Source organism: Equus quagga, chromosome 2, assembly GCF_021613505.1.
Source record: "Equus quagga isolate Etosha38 chromosome 2, UCLA_HA_Equagga_1.0, whole genome shotgun sequence".
Lineage (NCBI taxonomy): Eukaryota > Metazoa > Chordata > Mammalia > Perissodactyla > Equidae > Equus > Equus quagga.
The window spans coordinates 184496312-184510722 of NC_060268.1; the positions used below are offsets into that span (position 1 = coordinate 184496312).

General features: G+C 54.5%; 2 protein-coding genes across 7 annotated transcripts in view; one reads left to right on the forward strand and one right to left on the reverse strand.

Annotated features, from left to right (window-relative positions):
- The first annotated feature begins 6537 nt into the window (after window positions 1-6537).
- On the forward strand, window positions 6538-14405 carry PRAP1 (proline rich acidic protein 1). Of its 2 annotated transcripts, XR_006887378.1 has the most exons (6): window positions 6538-6646; window positions 8933-8999; window positions 9821-9873; window positions 10629-10729; window positions 10859-11433; window positions 11512-14405. XR_006887378.1 is itself a non-coding variant. In XM_046652065.1 (5 exons), the coding sequence occupies exons 1-5, from the start codon at window positions 6639-6641 to the stop codon at window positions 11071-11073; spliced, it is 444 nt and encodes a 147-aa protein (XP_046508021.1). In that variant the 5' UTR covers window positions 6538-6638; the 3' UTR covers window positions 11074-14405. The 2 variants fall into 2 exon arrangements, 1 of the variants encoding a protein (XP_046508021.1); XM_046652065.1 differs by having other exon boundaries at window positions 10859-14405.
- The window catches only part of FUOM (fucose mutarotase), an 11978-nt gene continuing 5380 nt past the window's right edge, over window positions 7814-14411 (reverse strand). For 2 of the 5 annotated variants that reach the window (XM_046652054.1, XM_046652055.1), the window contains 2 exons: window positions 9802-9853; window positions 7814-8773 (listed from right to left, as the gene is read on the reverse strand). In XM_046652054.1, the coding sequence (XP_046508010.1) occupies window positions 8301-8773; window positions 9802-9853 (525 nt within the window). In that variant the 3' untranslated portion in view covers window positions 7814-8300. The remainder of the gene's footprint in view (window positions 8774-9801; window positions 9854-14411) is intronic. The other 3 variants (XM_046652059.1, XM_046652057.1, XM_046652058.1) reach the window with 3 other exon arrangements.

Consider the following 14411-nt stretch of genomic DNA (forward strand, 5'->3'; position numbering starts at 1 on the left):
TGCATATGTGAGGTGTGTGTGAGGTATGTGTGTCAGGTGTATGCATATGTAGGGTGTGTGTGAGGTGTATGCATACACCTGACACACATACCTCACACACACCTCACATATGCACACACAGCACACACACATACCTCACACAGACACACTTCACATATGCATACACCTCACACACACCCTACATATGCATACACCTGACACACATACCTCACACACACCTCACATATGCACACACAGCACACACACATACCTCACACAGACACACCCTTGTCACACACATACACCTCACACACACACCCCCTCTCACCTATACCTTGTCACACACACCTCTCACATATGCATACATCTCATACACATACCTCTCACACACACCTCATATACACATACCCCTCACGCACACACCCCTCACATACACACACACACTTCACACACACACCTCGTATATGCATACACTTCGCATATACACATATGCTTCTCACAGGCACACCTCACACACCTCACAGACACACCCCTCACACATTGTGCACACCTCACACACACTCACCACCTCATTGTGGGGATGGTGGGGGCAGACAGCCTGGCCAGCTGAGCGCTGGCTGCTCTTTGGCCTGGGGATGTCCAGGCTCTGGGACACGACCTTGGTCGCCTGCTCGGACTTTCCATCTCGCCGCGTTTGGGCAGCTGGGTTCATGCACAGCTCGTTTGGCCCCCTCCCACCCAGGGGAGGGCCTCCTCCAGGCTCAGTGTCTAATGCTCCTGGGGCAAGCCTGTCATTCTTGGTCCTGTGCACAGTGCCTGCACAGTGCCCAGCACAGAGAAGGTGCTCAGCAGGCATTTGCTGAGTGAGTGAGTGCCGTGGTGGACGTGACCTTCCAGGCTCAGCCTGGCTGGGGTCAGGGTTCCATATCTTGGTCTCTCAGCTGGTGGAGAACAGCAATGACAGCAGCATGTGTCAGGGGTTCATCCCTTTTTGCTGTTGAATAGTGTCCCACAGCGTGCGTATGCCCTGTTTTATCCATTCACCCACTGACGGGCATCTGGACTGTTTCCAGTTTTGTGTGTTGTTGACAAGGTTGCTACGAACACTCTTGTACAGGTCTTTGTGTGGACACAGCTTGCATTTCTCTTGGGTAGGTACCTAGGAGTGGAATTGCTAGGTTGGATGGTAGATTACATTTAACTTTTTAAGAAAATGCTAAACTTTTTCCCAAAGTGGCTGCATCATTTTACCTTCCCAGCAGCAATGTGTGTGAGCGCTCAGTTTCTTGACATCCTCATCAACACTTGTTGTTGTCTCTCTTTTTTATCGTGGCCGTCTGTGCTAGTCTGCTAGGGCCGCCATGACAGACCACCACAGGCTTAAACAACAGGGATGTGTCTCTTCACAGTTCTGAAGCCTAGAAGCCTGACGTCAGGCGTCAGCAGCGTTGGTCTCCTCTGAGGCCTCTCTCCTTGGCATGTGGATGGCCGTCTTCTCCCTGTGTCTTCACATGGTCGTGCCTCTGTGTGTGTCTGTGTCCTAATCTCCTATTCTTATAAAGACACTAGTCAGAATTGATTAGGGCGCACCCATGTGACCTCATTTTAACTTATTTATCTCTTTAAAGATCTTATCTCCAAATGCAGTCACATTCTGAGGTACGGGGGTTAGGACACCAACATAGGAGTTCTGGGGGGAACAGTTCTGCCCACCATCTGGCCTGGTGGATGTGTAGTGATATCTCACTGTGGTTTGACTCTGCATCCCTAATAGCTAATGATGCTAACTAAGCATCTCTTGGTGGGTTTATTAGCCACTTGTATATCTTTGGTGAAATGTCTGTTCAAAGGTTCTGAACATTTTTCAGTTGAGTTCTTGTCTTATTATTGAGTTGTAAGAACTCTTTGTATGTTCTGGACACAAGTCCTTTATAAGATATGTGATTTGCAAAAGTCTCTTCCAGTCTGTGACTTATCCTTTCACTCTCTTGATGGTGTGTTTTGAAGTGCAAAAGTTTGTAATTTTGATGAAGTCCAATGTATCCAAAAATTTTTTTTATCTATCATGCTTTTTTTTTCCCTTCCTGCCCTCCCCCGACAAGTACATGGTTGTATATAGTTGCATGTTCTTCTGGTTCTTCTGTGTAAGCCACCGCCACAGCATGGCTACTGACAGATGAGTGGTGTGGATCTGTGCTCGGTAACCAAACCTGGGCTGCTGAAGAGGAGCGTGCCGAACTTAACCGCTGGGCCATCAGGGCTGGTTCTTATGTATCATGCTTTTGGTGTTGTATTTAAGAACTCTTTGCCTAACCCAGGGCTGTGAAAATTTTCTCATTTTTTTCTTCCAGAGGTTTTATAATTTTAACTTTTATGTTTAAGTCTATGATGCATTTTTTTTTTAAGATTGGCACCTGAGCTAACAACTGTTGCCAGTCTTCCTTTTTTCTTCTTTCTGCTTTTTCTCCCCAAATCCCCCCAGTGCATAGTTGTATACTTTAGTTGTGAGTCCTTCTAGTTGTGGCATGTGGGATGCCACCTCAGCGTGGCCTGGCAAGTGCCATGTCCGTGCCCAGGATCCAAACCAGTGAAACCCTGGGCCACCACAGCAGAGTGTGCAAACTTAACCACTCTGCCACGGGGCCGGCCCCCTATGATGCATTTTGAGTTAACTTTCATGTACCATATAAGTTATAGGTCTAAGCCCTTTTTTTTACATATGGTATCCAACTGTTTCAGCACCTTTTGTTGAAAACACTAACGTTTCCATATTGAATTGTCTTGACATCTTTGCCAAAAATCAGTTATCCGTATATGTGTGGGTTTATTTCTGGCTCTTAATTCCATTTCACTGATCTATGTCTCAATCATTGTGCCTACGGCATATCCTTTTTCACTGTGGCTTTATAGCAAGTTTCGAAATGGGGTAGTGTATGTCTTCCAATTTTGCTCTTCTTTTAGAAAATTGTTTTGGCTTTTCTGAGTTCTTTTCATTTCTTATAAATTTTAGGATCAGCTTCTCGAGTTCCACAAAGAATCCTGATAGGAATTTGGTAGGAATTGCATTGAATCTACAAGTCAATTTTGGGAGAATTACTATCTTAACAAAATTGAGTCTTACAATCCATGAACGTGGAATAGTTCTCCATTTATTTAGGTCTTCTGTAATTTTTCTCAGCATGTCTTGTGCTTCTTTTGTTAAATTTGTCCCTAGGTATTTTATTATTTTCAATGCTATTATGTATGAAATTTTTTTCTGAGTTTCATTTCAAATTGTTCATTGTTAGTATATAGAAACAACTGATTTTTGTATGTTGATCTTATATCCTGAGATCTTGTTCAACTCCTTTATTATCTCTGGTAATTTCTTTTTGGTTCCTTAGAACTTTCCAAGAACGGGATCATGTCACCTGCAAATAAAGACAGCTTTACTTTTCCATTCCAACTCAAGCATCGTTTTCTTTATTTCTTGCCTTGTTGCCCTGGCTGGACTCTCCAGTATGATGTTGAATAGCAGTGGTGAGAGGAGATGCCCCTTTCAGCCCCAGCCTCAAAGAGAGAACGCTCAGTCTTTCAACATCAGGTACGATGTTTGCTGCAGGTTTTGGTTCATGCCTTTTCACCAAGTTTATGAAGTTCCCTTCCATTCCTAGTTTGTTGAACGTTTTTATCATAAATATTGAATTTCGTCAGATTCTTTTTCCATGTCAATTAAAATGGCTGTCCATACAATAATCAATAATCATTCTATAATAAAGAGAAGAAGAGAGTTCTATTTGAGCCAAACTGAGGACTGTAGCCCAGAAGTGGCAGACTTCCAAGGGAAAAGTGTGCTCCTTAAAATTTTTAGCACAGTTATATACCATTTCAAAACAAAGATACATACATCAAGGATGACAGGGGTCCATTCCTTCAAGGGTTCAAGGAGCTGTTTGTTACGGATTAACATGTGCACAGCGGGTCAACATGCCCCTGGCATTGTGGGAAGGGAGACGTTTTCAGAGAGCACTGGCACTGTGAGAAGGGAGGCGTCGATTCTCCTCTTCGAGGAGCACATTCTTTCCTTTAGGGCAACGGCTGAAGCAGATGTACCATGTATGTCTGTATGTCTGACAGGCTGTAAGTCAGGCATCTTAGTTTCAAATAAAATTCAGGTCAAATCAAGTGCAAACCAGGATGGCTTCCCCATACACCTCAATATGTAAGAATTTCCTAATATCGTGGTCGTGTGTCTTTGTCCTTCTTTCCATCAGTATAGCATAGTATATTAATTCATTTTTTGAATATTAAACCAACTCTGCATTCCTGGGATAAATTCCTCCTTATGTGTTGCTGGATTTAGGTACTATTTTGTTGAGGATTTTCGTGTCAGTGCTCGTGAGGAATACTAGTCTGTGGTTTTCTCTTCATCTCAATGGCTTTGTCTGCCTCTGGAATCAGGGTGACACTGGCCTCGTGGCAGGAGTGTTCTCGCCCCCCCTCGCTCTTGTTGTGAAGACTGATGTCACTGCTCACACATTTCCTGCCGGCCTCCGGCGCTCCCCAGAAGAAGTCAGCTGTTGACCGCGTTGCTGGTGCTCTGCGCAGCAGACTAGATTTTCTCTTGTTACTTTCAGGATTTTCTCTTTATTGTTGGGTTTCAACAGTTTAACTATCATATGTCTTTGTTTTATCCTACTTGGGGCTCACTGAGCTTATTGGATCTGGAAACAAATGCTACAGATTTGGAATGGTTTTAGCCATTATTTATGGGAATATTTTTTTCTGTCCCTTTCTTTCGTCTCCTTCTAGGATTGTGCATGTGTGTGTGTGGTGGGTGTATGTGTGTGTTTGCGGTTTGCGTGTGTGCGGTGTGTGTATTTGAATGTATGAGGCTTGTGTGTATAGAGTGTGTGGTGTGTGTATGTGGTGTGGACACGTGTGTGTATCTAGTTTGTGTGAGGGGTGTGTGTATGTAAGTGTGTATGTGTCTGTATGTGGCTTGTGTGTGTGGTGTGTGTGGTACGTCTATGTGTGTGTGTGCTTGACACGTGTTATCTCACAGGTCTCAGAGATGCTATTCAATTTTGTTCTCTTTTTTCTCTTTTCTTCAGATTGGACAATTTCCATTGATCTTCCTTTGAGTGCTGATCTAATGTAAAGATAGTACACACTTAAACACGTCTTCTAGTAAGCCCGCTAGTGAATTTTTAAATTTTAGTTACTGTTTTTTTCAGTTCCTGAATTTCCATGTGATTCTTTTAAAAATTCTGTTTATTAAGATTACTTATTTAAGTCATTTCCTCACACTTACCTTTAATTCTTTACACATGGTTTCCATTAATTTTTGTCTACTAAGTCCAACACTTGGGTCCACTCAGAGAGAGTTTCTATTACCTGCTTCTCTCTGAATGTTGATCACACTTTTCCTGTTTCTTTGCCTGTCTTATAATTTGGGGTTGAAAACACTTTTTAATTGGCCGTCAATTATGACAGATGTGCCACCTAACGCAAGCTGTTAATCGCAGGGGAGCAGGCTCGGGGTGAGGGTATGTGGGAACTCTGTACTTTCTGCTTAGTTTCTCTCTAAACCTAAAATTGCTCAAAAAATAAAGACTGTCAATTAAAAAAACAAAGCTAGATGTCTTAGACTGTATATGGTACGGTCTGATTCTGACATTTTTCCCCTGAGAGTGGTGGTGGTTTGTTTGTTCAGCAATTTCCCTGGACTGACTCTGTGGACCCTTGTGGTGTGGGGACCTGATCTCTGCCCAGTCTTCCTTCTCCTGCTCCTTGCTGTCAGCCTGGCTTCCCAGGGGTCACCAGCGTCTGCACAGGTCAAGGCTGTGCTCGCCTCAGGCAGCTTGGGGATCCCACCCTCTGCCAGCTCTGTGCGGCTGGGGAGCCCACTCTCCGCAGTTGGGGACCCTGTCGATGTCAGGGCAGTTTCTGAGGCCGCCCAGGCTTTCACTTCCGTGGGGCCCTCTCCCATCTCTTCTGCAGGTGTGCCCAGGCTTGTGGTGACCCAGGTGTGGAGCTGGCCCGTGCCCCCTCTTGCAGTCAGCCAAGGGCACCAAGGAAGCCAAAGCCCCGCCCCCTGCCCCCTCACCCCGACTGACCCATTCCCAGTCAGGGCTGGGGGCCACCAGGGCTCCAAACCCTCCTTCCGGAGCCACTGGTCTTCCTGCTGCCTGCCCTGTGGAGCTACTGTGCCCACTGACCTAGGGTTGGGGTGGGAGCAGCCCCCCAAAAGAAAGCCACTCGTGTCCTCTGTTGTCCCCCAAGGCTCCGGAGCTCATCTGAGCACTCTGTTCTCAATTGCTCCTGCGCTGTGGGTCACCTTCTGGAGCTCTGCAATGGTTGCGGGGTGCCTGGAGTGGGCGCAGGCGTGTGTGGGGTGATGGGGGAGGTAGAGCTGAGTCAGCTCTGTGCTGAAGTGGGTGGTAGACGGGTCAAGGGGCAGGTTGTGGGTGTGACAGACAGGTAGGGTGGGGCCCGCTGGGTGGACTCAGTCACCTGGCCCCTGACCTCTGTCCGGACACGCCCACATGGGGGCCATAAAACCCAGAGAGGCCTGGGCAGGGCAGTGCAGGCCAGGCGTTTAGATTCCTGGGCGCCAGCTGCCTGGACCTGGAACTACGGCCCCCCAAGCACCCTCTGCACTGAGAAGCGCTTCCAACATGAGCAGGTAACGCTGTGCTCCCGAGGCCAGACTCCCCACCCAAACCCGCCTGCTGTGTGGGCATGTGTCTCAGAGAGCAGCCCCGGGGCTGCTGTGTCCCCAACCCTGGCTGCTCCAGGGGAGAGAGAGTGGGGGAGGGAGAAGGGGGCTCTGTCCACAGACCCGTGTTTGGCTGGGGTCCCCACGAGTGCTCCGGCTCCCCTGGGGGTGCACAGGGCTCTCCCTCCCGAGTCGCCATGTGGTGTCTGTGTCTGGGCTCCAGCTCTGAGGCCCACCCGTGTGGCTCCCATGAGAGAGTAAGAATGTGTACCTGTCGTTGGGGTCCCCTGACCTGGCGGGGAATCACCCAGGAGCCCCCGCAAGCAGGAGGTGGGAGGCTCAAAGGAGGCAGGTCTGTGAGTGCCCAAAGGAAAGGGGGTCAAGAAGACGGGATGAGCCTGGGGCTGGCGACAGGGGCAGCTGCTGCCCCGAGGGGACGTCACACTGGAAGCTGGGGCATGAGGCTCAGGAAGCACTGGGGCTCCTGTTGGACCCTGGGAGGCTGTCCTCCTCCTGTGAGGGCCCCCTCCTTCTGTGGGAGTCCCTCCTCCTCCAAGCCAGAGCTCACTGCTGGCCTTCCTGTCCTTGGGACCCCCCAGCTTGGACCAGAGGTCATGCCTCCCTGTAGAGAGGTGGGCCACTGGTGGCTTGGGGGCCTTGGGGACCCCTCGGTTTCCAGAACTTTCTGCCTGCAGAGGGGCCTACAGGGGGGCCCACAGCCAGGCTGCCCTATGCTCCCCACTGCTGTCCCGCTCCCCGTGCCCAGCAGCACCCCGTCCTGTGAAGTCTTTTCCCAGGCATAGCTGGGCAGTGTGGCGGTGGGTGTGGTATCCAGACACATGTGCACAGCTTCCCAGTTCAGCCTCTGCCCTTTGGCTCTTGTGGTGTGCATGGAACCCCCACTCCAAAGTACTGAGTCACCAGAGAAGGAGTGAAGGTCTCTGTGTGGCTGGAATCCAGGGCCGCGGGCCAGCGTGTAGGAAGCTTTGATCCGAGGCCCCTGTGGACCCCTGCGCTCCCCTGCCTCCCCCAGCCTGGGGCCAGCCTGGACCTACCCCGCCGGCTGCAGAGACAGACACCTTCTCTCCAGGACCTGAGGAACCGTGTGTGCACATGGACTGTTACAAGATAAACTGAAGTGCACGAAACATTTTGAGTTTACTTGAGCAAAAATCAGTTCAAATCGGGCAGCATCTGATCTGGCAGATAGAAAGGAGCTCTGAGGAGCTGTACAAAATGAGAGACTTTCGTAGGCAGAAAGTGGCGGAACAAGGAAGTTACACTGGCAAAAGCAGGTGGTCATTCAAGGTGACTTCCTGGAGGGGCTGGCAGGTTGGGTCAGGCGGGTGACCTCACTGGTGCTGGGCCTGGGCTTCCAGACCAGCTGGTTTCCAGTTCCATTTCTGGGACAGTGGAGCTGTGACCAACTCGTCTCCGTCTCCCGATGTGGGGCTTGGTATAGCGACCCATTCTGGGCCTGTTGTCTGTTTTTTTAATAATGCAAACACACACAGGTGCACACACACTCAGATACAGGCGCACCAGTCAGCCTCCTGTCCTCTGCCCTCCTGACACCGTCTTAGACGAGGCCTCCAGGGCCTTTTGCTGCCGAGCCCATCAGTCACCTTCCATCCTGTGTGTCTCTTTGTGTCTCCTGCCTTGGGCCATGGCTCCTCAGGCCCCCTGTGGGGGCTTGGTCCTGGACCTCCTCCCCTTGTGGGCCGCGGCCTCCCCAGAGGTCAGGCTGGCTGTGAGCAGGCACCATCCTTCCCGCCTCCTCCTGGGCTTCTAGCCCAGGTGATGGTACCACCATCCACCACAGCTCTGGGACAGAGAGACGTGCGGCCTGGCCCTGAGGGAGCCACGTGCACAGCTGCTCTGCCCCCCTGAGAGGTGCATGTGTGTCCCTGTGCAGCAGCCAGGACAGACGCCAGAAGCTGGAAGATCCACGTGGGCGGCTGGTGCCTGCAGCGTGGGATCTGACCAGAACGTGGGGTGCAGCGGCTGAGGGTGGGGAGCAGCCCCTGGTCTGAGGGCCCGGGAGCAGGTGTGGGCCTGTGGCAGTCCCACCTCTCTGTGGCTGTGTGTCCCGGTCTGTGAGATGAGGAGAAGATAAAATGACCTGCGGACCCGGTCCCAGGCCTCCCTGCTGGGACCCAGGTCTCTGGCTGCACCAGGCTGCACATCCGGCGTCCTGTCTGGAGGTACCTGCCTCTCACTCTCCTCTCGCTCCCCCCCCCCCCGCCCCCCCAGGCTCCTCCTGGTCACCATCCTGGTGGCTGTGCTGCTGCAGGAGGCAGGCACGGCCTCAGTATCCCAGGTATGTATGGGCTACTCTACCCGGGCCCCACCATGGCTCTCCCTGTTGACCCAGCCAGCAGGCGGGGGGGGGGGGGGGGGGGGGGGGCTGGGGGGGTGGTGGAGCAAGCTGGAATAGGACAGAGAAGACGGGGCACCAACGTGACTGCAGGTCCCTGTGCACCAGGGGATGCTGTGGGCGTGGGGGGAACCCTCAGGATGGGAGGAGCGGGCCCCTCTGTGCAGCCTGGTGGGCCAGCCTCGATGACACCAGGTGGCTGCAGATGGAGGGGCCTTGATGGCGCTCACTTGTGCCGTGAAGCCTGGGCACCTCCTCGTGCAGGCCCCTCAGCTGCTCTTCTTGCAGATTACTGGTGTCCGGGGCCAGGACTGTGCGTGGAGCTGTGTCCTCCCCCAACCCTGGGACAAGGCCACTCAGCCCTGTACACCTGGGAGTGACCAGGGGAACAGGGAGGCCCACCCTTTCCTGGCCAGAGGCACAGGAGGACAGGCACAGCTGCCCCACAGCTGCCAGGCGCTGATGCTCCACTGCGGTCACTGGTTTCATTTGCACCCCTGTCCCCAACTGCCCCACAAGGAGGGCTGGGCTCGGAGGAAGTAGCTCCCCTTCCTCAGGCCACCAGCCAGGGTGGGGGGTGCAGGTGTAGCCCCAACCATCTTCCCTGGTGTCCCCAGAAATCACGAGGCCTCCAGCCAGAACCCAGAGGGCCCGGGAGGGGTGGGCGGGGGTGGGCTGGAGTTGGCAGAGGGTCTCCCTGGGTGTCCTTGACCCTGGACCCCGGTGGAGCGTGTTGAGCCCATACCTGTGACCTCACTCTCCAGGTCCTCTTCAAGACCAAAGGCAGAGGCAGGGCCCTGGAGCAGCACACAGAGGTGTGAGTGTCCCGGCAGCTCCGCCCAAGCCCCCTGCTATCCTCCCTCCCGGGCCCTCCCTGAGCTGGGGCATCAAGGGTGGAGGGGAAACACTGCCCAGCAGCCTTGAGGAGGGGGCAACACTCCAGCCAGCACGGGAGCCCACAGGATCCGTCAGCAATGAGCAGGGAATGGGGCCTGGGCATTCCAGGCTGACCCCTGAGCGGCCCCGCTCTGCTGGCAGCCTCCAGGTGGCTCCTGCCCATGTCCCTGGGTCATGGACAGAGCCGCCTCTGAACTATGGCCCCTTCCCTGCACCCACAAGGCATCCTGGCTGATTTTAGCTGCCAGGACAGAGGATGCAGCGCCAGTCCCAGCCTGTGTGGCCTGGGCTCCCAATGACACTGGAATTGGAGGGAGTCCTCCCCAAGCTCACGGGGTCCCCGTGGCCCAGTGCCGGTACCATATCCGTCACTGGGGAGCACCCTGGGCTGCAGCCAGGGCAACCTCAGTCTTGGCCTGGAGGATTTTTCCTCACGTCCTTCACCCTCAGGGTTACCCCCCAAGGGAGGCTCCGAACTTCCTAGCGCCCCTCGACTCCTGCAGCTCAGGGACGTGGTAGGGACACCTGGCCCGTGGGTCTGGGTTCCATGGAGGCTGCTTGGCTGTAGTTCTTGAGGGAGAGGCAGCTGTTGGGTGATGGACTGGAGCCTCTGAGGACTCTGGCGGGGAGCCGCCTCCCGCTGTGCATGTGGACCTGACCCGGCTGCGCTCGCAGGGTCTGGGGTGCCCGAGCCGTGGAGCCTCCGGAGGAAGATGACCAGCTCATGCGACTGCTCCTCTCACTGACACTGGCCCCCATCCAGGAAAAGCAGCAAGGTGAGGGCAAGCGCCCCCTCACCCCCCGAGGGGAAAGAGGCCACAGCAGGGGAGCCCCTTGGAGTTGACTTGGATGGATGAGGCCTTGGGAGGGAAACTGAGGCTGCACCTCCATCTATCTGTCCCTAGGCACCAAGGGCCGGGCAGGAACGAAGGATATCCTGGGTGGCCTCCGGAGCCCCAGGAGGGGCCCTGAGCCCGACTATGACAGCTTGTACCATCCCCCACCTGAGGAGGCCCAGGAGGAGGCAGGGCCCCGGTCTCAGGTGCTGCTGTCGCGCCAGGTGCTTCGGGGACCAGAGGAGGATCGAGACCACATCTACCACACTAGCGGGGACTCCTGAGGGTGCTGACTCCTCCCCAATGGGAAAAATAAACTGCAAAGAGGCCAAGTGTTTCTTACGAACAGTGAGCATGGCCCTGGCCTGCTTTGTCTAGGAGACGGGGGTCGTGTCCTACACATCCAGAGCCCCCGGGGCAGCACACGGCTGACTCTTGGCTCCCCATACCCAAGTCCATGTTCCCAGAACTATCTACTCCCCCTAGGCCTTCTCCTGGCATGCTGGGATGGGGCCAGGGGTGTGGCAGAGGTCAGTGGTTGGGACCAGAGAAATGGAGCCGTGGTGGGCTCCCCACAGATGGGACCTGAGAACAGAAAGGACTTAAGAGGGGGAAGCAGAGACAATGGGTGCTCAGCTGGACAGGTGAACAATGGACAGGTGCCTAAGTGAACTAGTGGACAGGTGCACAATGAACGGGTGCTCAAGTGAACTAGTGGACAGGTGCACAATGAACGGGTGCTCAAGTGAACTAGTGGACGGGTGCACAATGAACGGGTGCTCAAGTGAACTAGTGGACGGGTGCACAATGAACGGGTGCTCAAGTGAACTAGTGGACGGGTGCACAATGAACGGGTGCCTAAGTGAACTAGTGGACAGGTGCACAATGAACGGGTGCTCAAGTGAACTAGTGGACAGGTGCACAATGAACGGGTGCTCAAGTGAACTAGTGGACAGGTGCACAGGTGAACGAGTGAACAGGCGCTTAAGTGAACTAGTGGACAGGTGCTCAGATGCACAGATGAACAAATGGACAAGTGCTTAGGTGCACAGGTGAACCCAGGTTTGTCCAGGTGACCTCTGGTGTCCTAGAGCTTCCTGAGTCCCCCAGCAGGTCCCAAACTCCCTGGAGGAGTAGAGCGGCAGGCCTCATCCTGAGATGCGCTGCTGGACAGGTTACATGGTCATGGCCTCAGAGCACCCCACAAGGCAGGAGCTTTGTCACCCCCACGTTACCTATGCGGAGACTGAGGTCTGGACAGTGACCTGCTCGGGGTCCTGCCCCCATAGGGGCAGAGTGGGTCCCAGCCTCATCAGTGTGCACCCCACCTGCCATCCTGCTAAGAACAGGGTGGGCATGCTGAACACGCATGGCCCTGCTCCTGCCCTGGATCCAAGGAGCAGCATCTATGCAGAGGCCCCAGAATCGTGTCCGGGTCTCAGGCTGCCCGAGTCCTGCATGGCACATGCAGGGCTCACAGCCCCACCAAGTCATTCCTCTGCCAGGTCAGGGATGGCCACCCCTGAGCAATTCAGGTCCAGGTGGTTGGGGACCAGGGAGCCCTGAGGAGCTCAGACCCAGGGTGGTGTTTGTGGCCAAGTCTCTCTCTGGCCTTGGAGGAGCCAGGATCCCCCGTCGGCATTTCCTCAGACCTGAGGGCACAGCTGTGTGGCAGAGTGCACAAGGAGAGGCAGAATGAGCTGGGGGTACACTCTGTGCCTTGTGAGGAGGAGGCACAGCAGAGACCACAACCAGCTCAGCTGCCTGCGACCCGAGACCCCGGGGCACAGCCCGAAGAGGCCGGGGAGGTCTGTCACCAACATTGGGTGTGGCTCCTTTGGGCCCTTTAGGGAAGTCTGGAGTTGGAGAGGCAAGGCTGAGGCCCACGAGGCTGGTGCCCCCCCCTGCAAAGCCCCTCCCCTAAGCTCTCCCCCCTGACTCTCCCTGTCTCTAGAAGGAAACACACCCTTTGGACAGCCCTGAGCTTGGGTTACCCTCTCTGCTCCCCGTGTCACTAGGCAACACTGCTTATGCAGAGTGACCGCTGGTGGGCGGGTGATGTTGACTAGGAGGGCAGAATTGCTTGGTGTGGGCACCCGCCCCCCAGCCCAACACATTGAATTGGTGACCAGAATCACTAAAGGCCCTGGTGCCAAGAGAAAATGGGCAAGAGACTGAGCATTCGTGTCACCAGAGAGAACAGACAGAAGGCAAATAAGCCCAGGAGAAGATGCTCAGCATCATTAATCATCAGGGGACACAAACTAAAACCAGAGGGACACCGCGACAGGCCCGCCCGTTAGAGCAGCCGACAGGAAAGACCAGCACGGCGGGACTCTGGTTCCCTGCGGGCAGGGACGTAAACTAGGACAGCTACTTGGAAAACTGTTTCGCAGTTTCTTAGAAAATTATGGGTACACTTAACGTATGGCCCAGCCGTTCCATTCCTATGTGTTCATCCAAGAAATGAAGGTTCGCGTCCACACAGGCTTGTGTGTGCTCATCTGTGACAGCCCAAACCCGAAACAGCCCAGCGCCCGCCCACAGGTGAACGCATAGAACATTGTGGCATGTCTGCATGATGGAATACCGCTGGGCAACAATGGGAAGTTATCGATATGGACAACAGACACAAGTCCCAGATGGTCACGCTGAGGGAAAGGAGCCAGAGAGGAGCACGCCCGGTACTCCATTCATGCAAAATTCTACCCTTAGTGACAGAAAGCAGACTACGGGGTGGGGGTGCTGCCTGCCTGGTTGGGGAGTGTAGACAATACCTAAATGTATTTCGCTGGGCATTGTAAGCGTACTGTTTATTAAGCATCAATTAGACCTCAACAAAGCTGTTTAAACAAAGGCCTTCGGGTGGCTAGAAATGGCCACGGGGTCAGGGTCTGAGGTAAGACCCTGGCAGTGACAGGCCCAGAATAGGGTTGCTTCCCCAGGCTGAGCCCCAGATGTCCACGTGGTGGGCTTGTCTGCCCCGCAGGATCCTTGATGTCAGGGACGCCTCCCCCAGGCCCTGAGGGATCTAGAGGCTGGGAGCCCCGGTCACCCCAGCTCCTGCACCCATGTGTCCGTAGGAAGGTCTGGAGGGGCGGGGGGGAGGCCCTCAGAGAGACTTTGGGGTCAGAGACACTGGCGGGTGGAAATCCCTCCCCAGTCAGAGCAGTCCAAGCCTCATGCCGGGAAGCTGTCGCAGCCTTGCAGGCACCCCTCCTGACTGGCCCTCCACCTGGGCACTGGGTGTTCTCCTGTCCTTGATCCCTGTTTCCCAGGACAGTTCAGGCTCTTGGGCATTTGGGAGGAACTCAGCCACCAGGCAGCTCAAGCCCTACACCCCGCCCTTGCTAGCACCCCGACACACGGTCACCTCCCAGAGCATCCAGACCAGCAGTCACCACCTGCCCTCCTGCCTCTGGGGCTGAAGGAACAGCCTAGGGCCCTCTTCAAGGACCATCTGAGTGTCTGCAGCCCAGGGGACTGATGCAGAAGCCCCACCCCACTCAGAGCTGCCTGGGCAACCACTGTACCCACTCCTGGCCTCCTGCAGTACCCTGTGTGGCCACACCCCCGCCCAGGCCCTCAGGTCACAGCCCAGGCCCCCAGGTCACTGCCCAGG